The 18,328-nt window shown below is 48.3% G+C and overlaps 3 protein-coding genes across 3 annotated transcripts; all 3 read left to right on the top strand.

Annotated features, from left to right (window-relative positions):
• Window positions 1–458: 458 nt before the first annotated feature.
• On the top strand, window positions 459–2,586 carry SCP_1200110 (mRNA export factor mex67; the record flags this gene model as incomplete). The annotated part of the gene is made up of 8 exons (XM_027762899.1): window positions 459–878; window positions 927–1,043; window positions 1,098–1,339; window positions 1,387–1,982; window positions 2,036–2,102; window positions 2,155–2,314; window positions 2,373–2,504; window positions 2,557–2,586. The coding sequence occupies 8 exons, from the start codon at window positions 459–461 to the stop codon at window positions 2,584–2,586; spliced, it is 1,764 nt and encodes a 587-aa protein (XP_027618700.1).
• A 1,072-nt stretch (window positions 2,587–3,658) lies between these two features.
• On the top strand, window positions 3,659–6,882 carry SCP_1200100 (hypothetical protein; the record flags this gene model as incomplete). The annotated part of the gene is made up of 7 exons (XM_027762898.1): window positions 3,659–3,843; window positions 3,898–4,142; window positions 4,198–4,238; window positions 4,291–4,422; window positions 4,482–5,098; window positions 5,152–6,331; window positions 6,511–6,882. The coding sequence occupies 7 exons, from the start codon at window positions 3,659–3,661 to the stop codon at window positions 6,880–6,882; spliced, it is 2,772 nt and encodes a 923-aa protein (XP_027618699.1).
• A 6,894-nt stretch (window positions 6,883–13,776) lies between these two features.
• Window positions 13,777–17,769, top strand: SCP_1200090 (Vacuolar morphogenesis protein; the record flags this gene model as incomplete). Its single annotated transcript, XM_027762897.1, has 17 exons — window positions 13,777–13,849; window positions 13,898–13,960; window positions 14,018–14,119; window positions 14,176–14,429; window positions 14,485–14,767; window positions 14,824–14,904; window positions 14,958–15,382; window positions 15,440–15,848; window positions 15,897–16,228; window positions 16,282–16,352; window positions 16,418–16,559; window positions 16,605–16,800; window positions 16,854–16,949; window positions 17,021–17,123; window positions 17,182–17,532; window positions 17,588–17,644; window positions 17,697–17,769. The coding sequence occupies 17 exons, from the start codon at window positions 13,777–13,779 to the stop codon at window positions 17,767–17,769; spliced, it is 3,111 nt and encodes a 1,036-aa protein (XP_027618698.1).
• Between the last annotated feature and the right edge of the window lie 559 nt (window positions 17,770–18,328).

Genomic DNA, 18,328 nt, shown 5'->3' with positions numbered 1-18,328 from the left:
TTTTTTGAGGAGATACAACGATGGAGAATATCTGAGGTCGTGGTTGTCGAAGGACAACAATTCTCGTGGGAACAAATCTTCGCCTGGGTCACACTCCTTTTTGCCCAGGACAAACGACTCTCACATTCCCCCACCAGCATCTAACTCTGGCTGTGGAACGTCTTGGGGCCTTACGCAACAGTTGGGCTCAATTTCTAGATAAAATACATCAATATTTGAGTGTTCGAGGAGATTTTGAGGCACTCTGAAGTGTCACGCTTATGTGACATGCATGTGACATATGTGACCATTTGGCCGCGGCTCCATAATTCTTGCCCGACTCAACGCCGCCACTTCCTCTGTGGCCACCATCGCACTGGTCGGCGACGCATCCTTCTTCTCTCTCAGACGATCATCATCTGCCGTATCCTTTCTATCCTGACCTGCGCCACTCCAGCTCATATATTCACACCCCATCCATGTTTTCAAGCCCAACACAGACACAGGGCTCAAGCGCCATAGCCGCCAACGCCCTCCGCAGCGCAGGCCTCATGGATCGCGACGCACGAATGCGCGATGTTTCCGACAAACCGGGCGGTCGAAAGGGAGTAACAAAGTCTTCCCACGCCAACCGCACTCCTCACCGTCCTCGCGCAATCGACGCCGTGATTGGCAAGGACCAGGCGAGCACCTCAATGAACGCACGGGCTGCTATGCTTGCTGCTCGAATAGCCGCAGGGGATTCGATAGCGATTCGCGGTGCGGCGAAGGGAACGCTGGGCCGTCTGCGCAGGAACGCGATGAGCACACCCGACGGCAAGGGCTCCAAGACGATAGAGCTGTGGGAAGAGTTCGTCAAACTACGATGGAACGCAGAGGCGAAATTTCTGAATCTAGAAGTGAGTAGCTGAGGAGTTTCCGGGTGGCGTACATTGACGTCGGAACAGCGAATTGGGGAAGACGAATTGATCAGATACCACCGTCTGTGGTCGGCAAATTCGACGACGACTTCGTACAAGGTGACCGCGGTGGTGTTCAAACTTGCCGCACGTCTCTTCCCAGATGTGCGTGTGTTTGTCGGCCGTCGTCCGTAGAATCCGCTAACGTCGCCCGTGCAGGTGGAGACGATCTCGCTCGCGTACAATGAACTGAAGACGGGATATGCGATCTCTTCTCTCTCCCACTATTTGCCGAAGCTCGCGAATTTGTCGCTGCAGGGCAATGAATTGACCTCGTGGAAGGACCTGGACTATATTTCGGGGCGGAAGGGAAAGTTGGAGAACCTGCGAGAGCTGATACTGCTGGGGAACCCGGTGCGAGAGCTGGAGTACCAGAACAATAGGGGCGATCGCTACAGAAGGTGGGTCGTTGCGGTGCGTATTGCACGTATTGCTGACGCTTGTGCAGCGAGGTGGCGCGGCGGTTCCCTTCGCTAGAAGTACTCGATCAGGAAGCAGTGACGAAGATCGCATTCGATGTGCCCCACGCATCGACGTCGGCGGCAGCGTCAGTGCCACACATAACGGCGACGACGTTCCCGTGCGAGATGGTCCCGTCATTCATCACAGGAGTCGACAGCGCGCTCGTCAGCAATTTTCTCATGCGCTACTTTCCTCTGTTCGACCGCCAACGCGCGGGTTTACTCGACGTTTATCATCCGGAAGCGACATTCTCCTTTTCCGCGAATACAGGGATTCCACCGCGTGCGCGGATAGAGGGTCTCCATCACTCGATGCCAAACCAGCGAAAACTGGAGTGGCCCGGGTGGCTTATTGGCGGGCGCGGTGGCTCGCGGAATCTTTCACGGATTTGGGGCAGCGTTGATAAGATGACGAAGACGCTCCATGTGGGCAACGAAGAAATTATTAAGACCATAGCGGACCTTCCCACTACAAAGCACGACCTTGTCGGTGCACCGGACAAGTTCTGCATCGATGCATGGCCCGTTCCTCACGGCGATTCGATCCATCTGTTTGTGAGTCTACACGGACAATTTGTGGAAGGTAGGCACTGCATATATAGGTTTACGGGCAACTTGAGTAACGTCGCCGGGCAGAACCTGCGGCAGGTGTCCGTTCGTTTGACCGCTCATTCATACTGGCTCCTGCACCGGAAGGTTCAAGGTACAGTTTCTGCGTTTGATGTCTAGTATAACTCTCATTGTCTGTCCAATAGAGCGAAGCAGAATGGTTGGGATGTCGTTATCCTTTCCGACCAACTCAACGTGCGCGCATATTCGAGCCCAGAGGCCTGGCGGCCAGGGCCGATGCGGGTACAAGCGGGCGATCCTCTCCCTGGACTGATACCTGAAGCGCAGGCTCAGCTACAACAGATCGTGCGTGTGATCCTTAATTTCTCGGTTCGGCTTTGCTGATGAATTGTTGTTTACTTAGCCGGAGCCGCAGAGATCACTTGTAACACAGATCTGTCAGCAGACAGGTTTGAATGTTCGATTTGCAGTCGATTGTCTCGAGGGGAATGGATGGGACATTCCTCGCGCCGTAGCGAATTTTGAGCAAGTCAAGGTACGTACACGCACTATCACGATAACGTGTCGACATTTATCGTCGCGTATAGGGCACTCTCACGCGAGATGCTTTCCTATGACCTTGTATCAACCAGATGTAGCATCTGACCACTGAGATTTCGTCACCCGTGGAAGTTTGGTTGGACGGACTTGAATCTTTGAAGAAACGCTCCCCCTTACTTCCAGACCTCTCATACCAATTTGTCGCGCATAATCATTGTACGCGACATGGTGTCTCATATCCCTCATCATATCCACGCACACATATTGTTTTATCACATTAGCAAGCACCTCCTCGTCGTCATCTGTCCTCTTCTTTTTATCTCGATTTACGAAACGAACGAGTATAGTGGTGTATTCCGAGTTCCAGTACTTATTACTAGCAATGTCGTTATTGCGCGAGGTTCTCAGCCTTGCGGTGGCTACGCTGTTGGTGCACCGGAACTCTTTCAACACGCAGCCGGGAGTATTCTAAATCGTGAATATAATACAGTACTTGTTCCTTTCTCGGGGTAGCCGGAAGTTGAGGTCATTAGTACTCATGTAAGTAGTACTCATGTTCTGCCTTGCAACGCGAGGATCCCTACATACTAACATAGTGCTTAGGCCTTAGCTATGTCTTTGCAACTATGGCACCTTTTTAGCTGTTTGACCGGAGGACGTTTTGGACTTCCAGAAGTTGACGTGGGCATTTCAGCTCGGATGTTCGTCGGACACATGCGGCACTTATTTGCTGAATGTTTACGACTATGGGCGCCGCAGCGTGCAAATTTAAAGGGACGGAGAATTTTTACAGTAAGAAAAAAAAAACACTCTCTGACGTACGCAAATCAAACCGCGAGTCTTCTACTGGAGCCGTGCGATTGCTCGACACAAGGCTGTCGACAACTGGAATGCTTTCTACTCTTTTTTTACCATTCTCGATGACCCAACAGCTGCCACTTTAACGCCGCCTCGAGGTGGGACTATAGCCTCGTTTTGGAGGCGGACCTCTGATGCCCGGCAGGTTCTTGCCTCGTGTACTTCCTTTCCAACATTCCAGCAAAATTTTATAAGGACGGTCAGCACCCCGAGATTTCTTTCTAAATTCTTTGCGCAGGGGCTTGAGACTCCAGGACGAGCTTTCTGTTACCATTACTTTACCCGGCGAGGATGGCAACTGCAGGTCACACTCGGTACTATGCTGAGTGCACAACACTTGATCATTCTTCGTTAGTAGAGGCAGCAGCAAGGGCAGACGAAAAGGCTGTCAGACTTGCCATCGATTCTGGTGCCGATGTGAACACATCGGATGCCACTGGTCGGACTCTGATTTCCTGCACGATTGGAGGAGAGAGGTGAGTTTTGTACGTCGTAGCACTTCTCAATTATGGTTTGCTGATCTCTAACAGCTGGGAGGATGCTGACGTCTCGGACGCGTCGTACATGCTGCAAACACGCCTCCGGATACTGAAATTGCTCCTCAATCATCATGACATCTCTCTGTACGCGCTGAACGTGCCAGTGCGTGGAGTGACACCGCTAGGTCTTGCTGCGTGGTTGAACGTTCCCGATATTGTACATCTTCTGGTAGAAGGTAGCAATGGCATGGTGGCGGTGGATGGCGTAGATGCACATGCGGCAACACCTCTGATGTGTATGTTAAATAACCCCGCGAATGGCATGTATGTACTAATATCTCGATTGGCTAGATGCCGCACGAGATGGCAGGCGTGAGGTGGTTTGCCACCTGGTAAGTGATGCGTCCAGTTAGATTTCGTCTCCAGCTGATTAGCATATCACAGCTTATGCATGACGCAAGGCCCGATCTAAGAGACATGAACCACCGATCATCAATTCAATACGCCCTTCCTCATTCTGAAATTATCGGGCTCTGTGAAGTCGCGCTTCGGAGACACAGAGCGCGAGAGAACACGGTCGGTTCACCGTTCCGAGTATTACCTTTAAAAAGATTCTCTGCTCACATCTGGTCCAGTCACGCAACAAGCGTAACCTCGCCGTTCTTCCTGAGCCGTTCTACAGCCATCTTCTGGCGTGCAACACCGCGAGATTGTTCGACAGCGTTTTCTCTTCTCCTCACTCTCCCCGATCAAATGTCGGGCTGTCTGACGCCTTACTTTGCACGGTGCTGTCTGCTGATCTATCTGCTCTTTACCCACTACTATTTCCCACCCACCCTTCTTCCACGGGAAGTCAGGCCTGGCGTCTGCCACTGATAAACCTTCCTGACGCAGGAGGCTGGAGCTTGATACATCACTGCGTGGCTGCGGAACTTCCATCTGTTGGCGTGCTCGATGCACTGTATCGAGCCGGTGCTGATCTCAGTCTATACACTGCTTCTGGACATGGAACACCTCTTCACTGTCTGGCTCACAAGGCCACACCGGCCCAAAGTGATACACAAGGTTCTACACTACGGTCGTTCATTCGTCATCTAGTCCGCGACCTTGGTGCTCCTCTTTCCGCTAGAGATCATAACAATGACACTTGCTTACATGTGGCTTCGGAGCGTGGGCAAAGTATCGACGTTTTGATAGCTTTACTTTCTTGTGACCCCAACGGGCGTGTTCGTGAGCTTCGCAATTCGAGAGGGTATGTGTCCTCGTACTACGATCTAGCCAATCATCGCGGCTAATATGTAGCAGCTTGACAGCTGTAGATGTCGCGAAGCCAGAATTCCGAGCTGTCTTTGGCATGGACGCAGAGCATCTGCGCTGTGCCTCGTCAGCGTCTGCCTGCACCATTCGGCCCCTTAGCGTTCCATCTCTCAGATCTGTATCATCCCTGGCGAGCATCTCCGCGACCTTGCGTTCACATTCATCTTCAGAAAGGAACCAGATGCACGATCTCCCACAGCCGAATTCCTCTGTGTCGTCTCAGTCGCAGGGTATCTTCAACAATCTACAATCCGTATCCCTGCAGCTGGCGGATGCGAGCACGCTCGACGTTGGTGCATGTCGCCAGCTCTTGCTACAAACGTCGGAAATGAGCGATGATCTCCTGGCTCATCTGCGTTCCCGCATCCATGATGCGGCGGACGAGCTGCGGGATGCCCGCGGGATATTCAAGCAGGTCGACGGTCTACTTGAGGATGTGACAAGGAACCTGGAGGGCGTTCTCGGCGAGTCTTTAGTCGCTGGCTCCGAAATGGAACTCGGCGAGCGTGCTAGGCGACGCACTACAGACTCAGGTGATTCGGAGGCTACTGCTGTATCCAAGGATAATGTGCAGCTCGCTAGGAAGTCTCGCTCGATGTCGGACCTCAAAGCAGAGCACGTGGACGCAATCTCTCCGCCAGACGAGTGGACAGCATCACCATTCCCTGCGATTGTGGTGTTCAGCTCTGACGACACCCCCTCAGCCATTGCGGATGACTCTCCGTTTGTGGATGGTGAGGATAAAGGTTTCCTGAAGTTGGTCCCTCCATGGGTGAGGGACTTACCCGGGATGAAGAGCAAGAGCGACGTCAGAGCGAGCCCCGTCGCAGACCAGACGTCATTGACAGTGTTGCACTCGGATCGGAATGATTCTACAAAGAGCGGTGCTGCCAAGATCAAGGCATGGTTGCGGAAGAAGATTAAAGCCGACGTATCGTACGGAGGCAACGATCGCGCTTTAAGGCCTTCAGTCAATATAGGGCATGACAAATCCGCTGTACAGCTATCACGCAGCAACAGTAGTGTCTCTTCCATTGATCTGGCTCAGCCGTCTGCTCAGGGATCTCACGCTGCTGGCATAAGTCGTGAAACCGTCGTCCCTATGTGCCGCACATGCTTGAATACTGCCAGCAAGGATCTGTCGCAGATAGAGGGCTGCATGGACAATGTAAGAACGATTCTGTCCAGTTTCTAGACCTTCGCTAATCCTACTTGCTTCCAGGCTGATCATTTTATTTCCCTCGCGTATCGTTCTCTTGCTCAGGCTGAAAGGAATTTAAATGCCGCCATCATGGCATGTTACATTCATTCATGCCCCGTCTTTCTTCTGACGAGATATCTCTGCAGAATCGCGAAGCTTCTCTGGAATATTCTCGTCTTACACAGCTTCGGAACTGCCCTCAGGATATCGGCTCGAGCTTACCTGGTTCACACTTGCAGTCCATCGAGTTTCCATGCACCACGACGCCCACTGTTTCCAACGACGACCAGGTACAATCTACGCCATCATCATCTGCCAGTTCCTCTGTAACTTCGCTGTCTGCTACCTTGATTGATACTGATGAGGACGACACTCATGCTCTACGAAGACTCTTGGGAAGAAAAATTGTAGCACGGACAGACGGCGCTTTCGAGGAGATCGACAAGGTGGTTGTCTGGCTTCGCATTGTTCAGAGCACTCTCCAGGACCTGAAGAGAAGGACCTCATACCTGCTATGAGTGTGCTCCGAGTCAAAACAGCCTGTTAATATTATATACGGACTGCCAGTGTACTACTAGCTTATGCTGTAGTAAACTGACTTTGTATTTACGTTGTATATTCATGTACCGTTAGAACTCATCTGTACCTACATGTAGCACTCTCATCCGGACTTTTGTCGTCGCAATATTTATTTATTTCGCTGCCCTTCTCCCGTCATTAATAATTGCTTGCTTCCACTCGCGTTGGTAAGATAAGTAGGTGACCCACTTCGTCTACTATCGTCACAGCGTGACACGTCAGGTGCCTCAGCCAAAGTCTGTCACGGTGGCGCAAGATTGGCGGGGAAATGCATGAATTTGAAGCATTAACAGCCTAAATCCTCCATCCCTCCCTCAAAATAAAATTATCTGTTTTTGTGACTAATTCCCAAAAATCATATTCTACAAAGTTACAGAAGCAGATTTTCAATGCTTGTCCTAGTATATGTGGAGATTTTAGCTATTCACTGTTTCTTCCGCCAAGTATCACAAAAAGGTCACGTGATAGTAGACAAAGTGGGTATATCTTAGGGTACACAGGCAGGTCACCCTATTCAACACAGTCGAACCTTGAACAGTTGAACTCTGGGTGGATAGAAAAAGGTCTGGGGTGCATCAGCAAAACCCAACTTTTACTTAAAAGGGCACTTAAATGACTTAAATGGACTTACAATCCTTATTTAAGGGTATAAGGTCAAAAAGGAGTCTAATGCATATTATATGAGTGTCTGAAATCAGACTTATTGACACTTATTTGAAGACTTATTACCTTAAATAAGGGTTGTAAGACCGAAAAGTCAAAATAGCTCTGTAAGAAAAAGTTGGGTTTTGCTGATGTGGAAAAGGGAGAGGTGAACCTTAGTTTATCAGGCCCTTGGATTAACCTGGGGCTCATTTGCGATGAGCCTTAGGCCCAAATGCTCGCCAGGTCACATGCTTACAAATGGTGCTTTTCTTCCCAGTTTGCACTTATTAGCTTGTGAAAATATTGTTATATGCAAAATAATATATTGGTGTGTTCTCCAGCGAACAGTTGCAAGTTTACTGCACACACATACTGCAGCCCAATTGTTCCCAGCTCCCTTAAGTTAATGTCTGAACTGCACATGAATTCATCATGTGTTGCCACATGAATGACATCACAGCCATGGTGATGTAAACCACGTGCAGCATGGAAAACTCATTACGGGTGGGCAACAGTGTGACAGATGAGTGGCAGCAGGCAGTTGGTAAGGAGGTGCCTAAGGCAGTTTGCCACAAAGTGGTGGTGAGATTCTCAGTGGTGACATCAAATACTGCCATGCAGAGAAAGCAATGCTCACCTACTGGCCCAAACTGTGAGTGATCTACAGTACAATCATTGAGCAAGATCAGTCAATGAGAGATAAAAATAAATACTTGCAGCTCACTCACCGAATATTCACCCTATCGAAATTGTTGTAATTCTGTGTGTGTTCGAAGTCATAGTAGTTATATCTGATTTACAACTTGGTCTAATACTGTTAACAAATGAACACCATGCTTCTTTCATTTGCATAACAGGACATGCTCTTGATGTGACAAAATTGAGGTACTGGTACAGACCATCAGATAATGCAGGCACCACAGAAAAAGTAGCAGAACAAAGGACATACAGATAGGTATACTGTACTGATACGACCTTAAGTTCAGTCACGCATCACCTCCAATTTTCGCTGACCCCAAGAATAATTGTTTCTCGATTTGTCTGAATTTTTGAGATTTTTTGAAAAATGGAAAAAGTCACGTGCATGAACTTAAGGTCGTATCAGTACAGTACATGCAATCAGGTCTTCAGCAAACCCCAGGATAAAATCAGATGCAACAGGAGTTAGACAGGGGTTAAATGAGATGCAACACATGCAAAGAGATGAGTTGGAGAATTGAACATTGAAAACAACATCTGCCATGCTATGCCACACAATCAGGGCAAATTGAGCCTGAGGTTAATTTTCATCCAGGTTTAACCCAGTGAACCCTTAGGCCAGCTCCAACTCATTCATGGTATGTCACACTCAGGGTATTCATGGGCTATGCTCAGGTTCACTTGGGAGTTTAACTAAGTTTTATAACAGTTAGTTGAAACTGAGGCCATCTGAAGTAGTTAGGTTTTAGTGGAGTTTGAAAAACTTAACTTACTAATCAGGAAAGACACCTTTGGTGACAGGTTACTCTAAGAGCATCCTAGAGCATCCTAAAGCACTTAAAGCACTTAAAGCACTCAGAGCACTTAGAGCACTCAGAGTGCTCTCAAAGAAAGGTCTTTTATGCAAAAATTTTCAGACATTCTCAGAGTGCTCTCAGAGTGTACCTAGGATACTCCTAGAAAGCTCTCAGAATTCTCTTAAGTTGCCCTTATATTCTTTTAAATTATCCTTAAGGAACTCTCAAGTATAGAGATTAGAAAAATAAATATATTGCCATCACACTATCTAGATTAGCAGTAAGTACCAAAAATCATCTGAGTTTAAAAGGTGGTTTTTCAACTTGTCATCAGCCAGAATTAAACCCTCAACCTTGAAGGTAAGTCACATGATCAAATAACACTGAACAATTTAGCCACTACACTATATCTGGTTATAAACTTACACTCATATAATATATATATATATATATATATATGAGATTTTGCTAAAGGGACTTGGGCAAATTCTGCCTATTACAAGAGGGTAGCTCAGTTAAACACAATGCAAAGCATGCTTATAATCACATCTTCAGTACATACTTTACAATTCAACTACATTATGATCTCATCTTTCACAAAAAGACACAAGTGCAAATGGCCTTACTTAATATAATAGCTAAATAGCAGAAGCAAAATATGTTATAATGTAAAGTATTATATAAAGTACAGAGGGAAATTTTGTAACAGCCTTATAAATGCAACAGATTATTTCTTATAGATACTGTAAATTCTATGAGTATCTCAAAGTGATTCAGAGTGCTGCTGAGATACTCTGAGAAAGTCTCAAATTCCTAAAATTGCTCAAACTGCTTTCAGATACTCTAAGATGCTCTGAGACACTCTGAAAAAGTACATAGAATCTAGAACAATAGTGTTTTTCCAGATGAATAATTTGTGAGGCAGAACTCAGTAAAATGCTCTAAAAAAGCCTAATTTCTGAGGGTAGCTCAGGCTATGCTGGAGTACTCTGAGGTACTTTGAGCTGCTTTGAGCTGCTCTGAGCTACTTTGAAAAAATTCATACTTCCTAGAGTAACCTAGAGCAAAAGTGTTATTCCTGATGAACACACACATTATTCACAACGGAATTTGGTCAGTATCATACTGTAACAAGGCCCTTTGCCACCTAACAGTGGTGATGTCACAGCCTTCTTGGCCATGCCAGCCCTATTTTCTAGCACCTGTGACACTATAGCATCAGTGTGTCACACCTCTCTCAATCATCTGCTGTAGTGCTAGACTTAAACTTTACATGTCACACCACCATGCCAAAGTGGTCGAAATAGTACAGTACTTATGATGTCATGGAAAAAATTTTACATTGCAGGAGAACCTCATTGCATTCAGATGGCTACAGTGCAATCACACAGTGGTCTGAAGTTCAATTGTGCTAACTTGCAAGATGGACATACACTCTCGAAAGGTGAGGATAAAATTTGAAGGATTTTTGCATGTTATCAACATGTAAAATTTACAGAACCCTGAGTTTCTTTAGTTGCATCACAAGAAGAGCCCATTAGGGAATAGAGAATCGGGATTCCTCTGTATGGAGGATAGATCTCCTCAGCTCCATTCAGAGCTGGATGGAGATTGTACCATTACATGGAGATGCCAGCTTCAGACAGAAAGAGCTAAATGCCTCAAGCAAGCAAATGTATCTAGACAGCATTGATATCTCTTCCTATATGCTCTATGAGTATTTTTCAAGAATATCCAACAGCTTGAGCCTGTCCCTGGTGCTCATGAGTATTTCCCATGAGCCACATGCTGTCTCCATCCAGCTCTATGCGGAGATGTGATCTCCATCCAGTATGGCATGGAGATGGCCTGCCCTGTATGATAGGGGGGATTTCCATCACTCCGGGGCTCCATCTGCTACCATATAGAGCCTATGGAGCTATCCCGAGTTCCTGATGTCATCCCTATAGTTGTGTTTACATGTCTGACTGTACTGCATAGTTTGAATATAACTCTAGAAAATCATCATGGATTTTGTGTAAGTGATATGAAATCTGATATTCATACACCAAGGCACCTGTGCGCAGGAGTTGAGAACATGCTGAGCATCATGCAAAGATGCAGAATGAATACTTTCTCACTTGCTTGAATTAATTTTATTTAATTTATTTAATTTCCGGCCGACCCTACACCACCAGATGAGCCAGATACAGGATGGATAACCAAGACTGAGGTTACCTGACAGATAACTGTCAGTTACCCATCAGAGGGTTTTGACACAGTACCTACCAAGTAAATAATATAGTTAACTGTAGTGTAACCAATGATGGCTGTCTACCAAGTAAACTGGGAATATCTATAATGTACCCAGTGAGTAACAGGAGCTGGATACCATGTCAGTACCTGCTGAGCACCTCACAAGTATCTATCACATGATCTGTGGGTCCCTGCAGGCAATCACAAAAGGCAGGTTATACCACATACAATTGTATGACATTACTACACTACAGCACTGTAGAGGAATATATAGCATGTAAAAAAGAATGTCAGAAGAGTATAGGATGGGCTGGAACACAGTGAGAGGAATAGCAAGCACATCAGCAAAACATGGTGAAAGGTGGGAGGTTAGTGCAGGGTGCACTGCAGAAGTAGGTACAGAAGCTAGTGAGTAGTCTTACTGCTGCATGCTATGGGTCTTGTGCTAAGAGATATGCCACTGTAGTAAGGATTTAGGAACTCACCAATTGTGATGCTGCATGCCTCGCACTAAGTCTTGTGGATAATAGTGTTGCTCTCTTCGGTGTTTGCATGTTGATGCTGTCACTTCATAGACATGTGTGAAAATCAGAAGCACAAGATTGTGTGTCACAAGAAAGGGATATTGCAAGACAACGCATGAGCATGAGGGTGTGAGCAGTCAAAAATCACGAAGTCAAAGACGCCCATGTGTTTGAACAAGTCAAACAAGGCTCAACAAATGGCAGGATGAGCTCAACTTCTCAACTCTCCCAACTCATTTCAGTTTCTTGCCTCAGGGGTTTCTCTTCTATCTTACACTTATTTTAGCTTGCTAGTGAGTACTGATCTTGGAATTTCAAAATCTCAAAAGTACTTTTTTTTCATCCCCCCAGAAACATTACAAGAAGCGGCTTGGGTTGATAGTGATGCCGGCGGCGATGGTAACAGCAACGTGGATAGCAACAGTGACAGGCTACAGCGGGATGGACTTAGAGAGTGCCTACGATCGCACTTGCTCATTATCGACAGTACATAGACAGTAATTTGTTCCTATATAGCACTATGTAGACAAGTACTTGAGTACTTGCTGGCATACTGCTGCACAGTTATCCGTTGGGTATCCATTGGATACCCAGCGGATAACCAGCTCTGGGTAGTGTTGCAGGGTCCAGTCCTGGGACTGGTCCAGAACTGCCTCAGGACCAGTGGACCATATAGGACTGCTATCTGGGCCAGTCCTGGTCCTGGTCCTGGTCCTGGTCCTGGTCCTGGTCCTGGTCCTGGTCCTGGTCCTGGTCCTGGTCCTGGTCCTGAAGGTTTTCAGAATTCCTAGAACTGCTAGGACTGGTCCAGGACCAGTCTAGGACCAGTCCTGGACTGATACTGTTTAGGTACTGTTAAAGCCTGTTTTACCTCAAAATTTAGGCCAAAGCTGAGAAGTTAGCATGATAGCAAACTAGAATTCAAGTAAGGCTTAGATATAATGCAAAAACACTAGTAATAATGAAGTACAACCCTCTCACAAGTTGTGTATACCATGTCTTAATCTCTCAACAGGAGTCAAAGTAAACAAAGACCAGTCCAGGACCGGTTAAGACCAGTTAAGACTGGTCCAAGACTGAGTCTGGACCTGGACCAGTCCAGACTAATCCAGGACTGCAGTCCTTACTGATCGTAACAGGACTGGTCCTGGTCCTGGTCCTGGCCAAAAAAGGCAAAAGCCCGGACCGGACTGGACCCTGCAACACCAGCTCTGGGTACCTGCCAGGTACCCAAGTCCAGTTAACTGCCCAGTAATTGTCCCCTGCCACCAGGCGGTAACCGCTAGTTACATAGAGGATAATTACTGTGCCATTACGACCAATCCGGCCGGGGGTGTGACAACGGACAGCCTTGTAACGATCCGGCCACCTGGCCGGAACAGTCGTGACAGCGGACGGTGGACACATTGCGGCCAGCCGGCCAAGCCAGCCGCTGGGGAGGGAAAACTGACGGGGTGACCGGCCCGCCGGCCAAGTCACGGTCTGGGTACCCAATCCGGCCACTACACCCGTGACATAGGACATGCCTAGGATTCCGGCCAGGCCAACCCCGTTCGGACGCGTGACTGGCCGGATTGGTCGTAATAGCACAGTAGTGGGTCACTACAAAGTAACTACAGCAGGTAAATAATGGGGATCTTAATTCATGTACCAAACGGTTAGTTGATTGTAGTTACCCATTAGATGCACGATATGTAATCAGCGGTTACAGGCTAAGTACCGGCCAAATCTTTTCGGACCCGGTATCCGCCCGGTATCCGCCTCGCCTGGTGGTGTACCACTATAAGGAGACTGCCCGGGCCGGGCCGGCTTCGAGAGGGTCCGCACGTGGTCGACGCGTCGTGCGAAGCGCCCACCGCCACTTGCGTTTTCCGCTCGCTACATCCGATACCCCATCCAATCCCCATGACCAGCTATTAGGAAATCTTCTCAAATGGCGCCATTTTCAGCTCCGAGTGTCGTTGTAAGAGGCTTTAAGGAACGGGCGGAAGCTCTGACTGTACAAGGTTGATACTCTTTGTGAATCACCCCGAGTCTTGTTGACGTTCATGCAGGAGACAGATTGTACGTTGGAACATCGACAGGCAATTTGCATATTTACACTTTGAGTGCTGCTGGTAAGTATCTTCGACCAATGTAAGCTCCATCTAATCACTCTGCTCTCATTACGGTAGGTGAAGAGGCACAGTTCCTGGAAACCAAGAAGGCCCTTAGTCGGAGAGCTATCGAACACATGGGTTTTCTAAAGGACGTGAATTCTTTAGCCGTACTGACTGGTCTGCATCTGCTCCCACGCTACTTTAGACATATTTTCGTTGATCATTACCTATAGACTCGCTGGTGACATTATACCCGCTACCGGCGTTTGCTCCTCCCACCCCTCTCACGAAGACGAAGGGAGCTCTTTCATTTGCAACATATACCGGTATTGTGTACGGTAACTTGGATGGCAAGTCACAACCTTCTTCGGACGGAGACTTCGGAAAGGCCAAGGAAGTACCATCTGTTGTAACGTATCTTGCGGTCGGTTGTAGGAGGAAGATTGTTTTATACTCATGGAAAGACGGAGAACCACAGGATGTGCAGGTGCAACGCAGTCTGCATAAAAACTCGATCGTAGTTGGCTGATTGTAGCCGCTAGGAAGCAACTCTACCGCATTCCCCTCGTTCGATGACATTCTTGAACAACAACGTTATATGTTTCGGCTACATGCCGACAGATTTTGCTGTCTTCTCCATCAAAACGTTCTCGACTATCGAATTTACGGCACCTCTTTCCCCGACCACTTCCGGCGTAGGCATCAGCACTAAGGGTATGGGAGCGCTCAGTGGTCTCGGTGGTTACATGACTCTCGGACTTGGCGCAAAGGCGAGACCTTGCCTCATTAACATCAGTGACAATGAAGCTCTTGTTGCGAAGGATAGTAAGTAAATTAACATTTTGTGAGATTGAAGAATGCGATATGACAGAGTCACTCAGATAATGGTATTTTTCTTGGCCTTGAGGGGAAAGTTACCAGATCCACCAATATAGATTGGCCCGCACCCCCAGAAGACTTAGGTAGGGCAAAGCTCGTCTACGTTCAATACGATCAGTCATCCTAATCTTTGCAGCGTTCGTGAAGCCATACATCTTCTCGATAATGCCCCCTGGCTCCGTTCCAGCGTCTCAAGCCGAAGGTAGTATATCGGGAGCCGCCGTCTCCCAGCCATCCTTCATTCCATCTCCCGTCATCGACATTCGCTCTTCTCTCTCGCTGTTGCCCGTGCAAACTCTGCCTTTCCCACCTACTTCGGAGGGCATCTCGAGCCACCACCATATCGTCCGCTTACTGACTGCGTCGTCCACGGCAAAGTCACCTTTGTACCTTGTAACAACCCCTACAGACCGCGCTACCGCCGCTGTCGCTGGCAGTTCAATCTGGGAGTTTCGAATGAAGACATGGAATGAGCAAATCGACGAACTAGTAGAGGAAGGCTCCTACGAGAATGCACTGGCAATACTGGACTCTATAGATCCAGCAGTTTTGCCCGACAAGGTCAGCTATCCGCTCTGCATGCCAGTAAATGACTTATTTTCGAATTTCGTGAATTAGGACCGCAGACAGCGCCAAGTTCAAGCCTTGCATGCTGTCTCACAATTTCGGGCGACACACTATGACGACGCCATCAACACCTTTATAGACCTAGACATAAATCCTGCGAAAGTAGTTGCACTGTATCCGGAAAGCGTGGCTGGCAGATTGTCTGTTCCCCAGGATGCGTGGATACCACTATTCGGAGGACCCAAATGCGTCGTCCCCCCACCAGTTGAGGACCTCACAAAGGAAGGGGAAGGAGAGGGTTCTGTTACTACCGGAGATGTCCCACTGAGAGCACCGTCACCCAAGGGTTCTGTGCTTGGTGTCTTGAAGACCGGCTTGGAATCGGTCACTTCCGTGGCACAAAAGGACGACGATACCTCGTCAATTAGCGGCACCGGCAAGCGAAAGGAAATACGGAAAGGTACAGTTTTCTATCGGTAGTAGAAGGCCTGGGCTTAAACGGAGGCAGATGACTTCCACCGGTCTGTTGAGTCCCTGATGCGGTACCTTTCGGAATGTCGACGCAAGGCTACAGGAGCCCTCGAGGCGCTGAGCATCACCTCTGCCCAATCCCATCGGATGCCTTACCTCTCAGCAACTTCCATAGATGAACTGTTCGGGCTGCCCAATGCTCCGCTCTCTGCACTGACGCCGGAAGAACTTGTACGCTTCGCGCAAATTGTGGACACCGCACTCTTTAAGTCGTACCTTCTGGTCAGGCCAGGGTTGCTTGCGCCTCTATGTCGACAGCCGAATTGGTGCGAAGTGTCAGAGGTCGAGGAGGTCCTACAGGCTCGCGAGGTATGATACGATGTCTCTACCTTTGCGATAATACTCAAGGTAGCATCGAACAGAAATTTTCCGAATTGATTTATCTGTATAATGGAAGGAAGATGCATGGCAAGGCTTTGGACTTATTACGACAGTGTGTATTATCATCGGCTACTGCACAATCTGAGTCAGGGCAGTGTGCTGATCATACGCCGATAGACTGAGCGAAAAGGAGACCGACACGCGAGACAAGCTCATGCCGTCAGTCACCTATTTGCAGCGGTTAGGACCAGAGAATATGGAGCAGATCTTCGAGTACTCACGCTGGCTGTTCGACCGGGACTCTGAGATCGCGCTGGAGGTAAGGCAGCACGCTGCATCAAATAACCAACACTCACGATGCCAGATTTTCACGTCGGAGGAAGCTGAGCTGCCACGGCAACGCGTTGCCGAGTTTCTGGAGAAGATCGACCTGAGTATATGCGCACGCTACTTGGAGTACCTCATTGATGAGCGTTCGGAAGAGTCTTCGCTGCTCCATGACCGACTGGCGGAGCTGTATCTGCGCATGGCCATGTCGGCGAAGAAGCAGGGCAATGAAGGTCACTTTTTGCGACTTACTTTGCTCTGGTTTCAATGTTGACAAAAACTTCAGATTTGGGGCAGACGGCGTATGCCAAACTGCTTCGCTTTATCGACACGACAGATCACTACCAAGTTGACCGGGTGTTCGGTCTTCTGCCATCAGAAGGTTGGTACAGCTACGTTTACCATGTTATCCCCCTTTTCCGACTTTGACAACTGATTGGTGGTTCGCATCAGACCTCTTCGAAGCCAAAGCAATTCTACTGGGGCGCTTGGGTAGGCACGACAGTGCGCTCGAGATATACGTATATCGTCTGGAGGATTACACCAAGGCGGAGGCGTACGTCTCCCCTCGCCTTGCAAGTCTCTTGGCTGTAGTTGACAGAATAAGATTTCAGGTACTGCAAGCGTGTCTACAAGCCGGGAAGTGAGACATCCAATGTCTTCCTCACACTCCTCCGGACGTACCTCCGCCCGACGTCACCGCGCTTCGCCTCCGCCGACCTCCTCCAACCGGCGCTCGCACTCATTAGCAGGCATGGGCCACGTTTGGACTCCGTAGAAACACTACAGCTCCTGCCGCCGCTCGTGGCGACGGCAGACGTGCGCGACTTCCTACGGTCTGCGCTGCGTGCGCCTATTCTTGACACGCGTGTTGTGCGCGAGATCGCGAAGGCGCGAGAGGATCAAATTACGCGGCGTCTGATGGCGTTGCAGACGAAGCGGGTGCGGGTGACGGATAGTCGGATGTGCGTGCTCTTCCTATTGCACGAAATGTTTCCTGCTCACTATCAACGTTGACAGATGTCCGCAATGTCATAAACGCATCGGCCATAGCGTGATCGCAGTTCATGCTCCTCGGTAAGAGAGCTTGTCAAACCCATCCCCGGAGGTTTCTAATGTTGTCCGTTAGCGGTGAAGTAACGCATTACCAGTGCCGTGAGGCATTCTCGAAGAAGTTGAAGGACCTCAGTAATAGGTCTTAGCGCCTTCTGCTAGTGCGGTGTCCATTTGTCTACTGATGTGGATGGCACGCATACGTTTTCTGATGCGATTTGGACTACAATTCTACCATGTGGCTGGAGCTTTGGATTATCATGGGATGTTTTTACTTGCCCTCAAAGTTAGTCTAGGTTCTGACTCCTTGTCGAGAGGTCGGACAATTTAGACGGAGCTGTAATTTTACTAGTGTTTGATAACACTGACACCGGAGACGGGGACTAATATCTAAGTTCCTTACATTGTGGGAACATCCGGCCTAACACTGTACATGTATGACGGCCCGTATGTAGCTCCGACGGTCGAAAATATGTTTACAATGTAAGGCCTGATGTCTGGGCATGCGATACCCAAATCACACATTGATAATGTGTGATATTGCAACATATACAATGTTCGCAAATGGCTATGTTACCATATAACATTCGTCCGAAAATTTTAGGTCTCGTTCGGCATGTCCGGCGGGAAGAAATTCTGATCGACATTATGCCTTTCAGGGCAGACAACAGATTAAATATCGAACTAGTATAAGGGCGACACAAAGTT

This window comes from Sparassis crispa (genome assembly GCF_003851025.1).
Source record: "Sparassis crispa DNA, contig_000010F, whole genome shotgun sequence".
Lineage (NCBI taxonomy): Eukaryota > Fungi > Basidiomycota > Agaricomycetes > Polyporales > Sparassidaceae > Sparassis > Sparassis crispa.
This window is presented reverse-complemented; position numbering and strand designations above follow the sequence as displayed.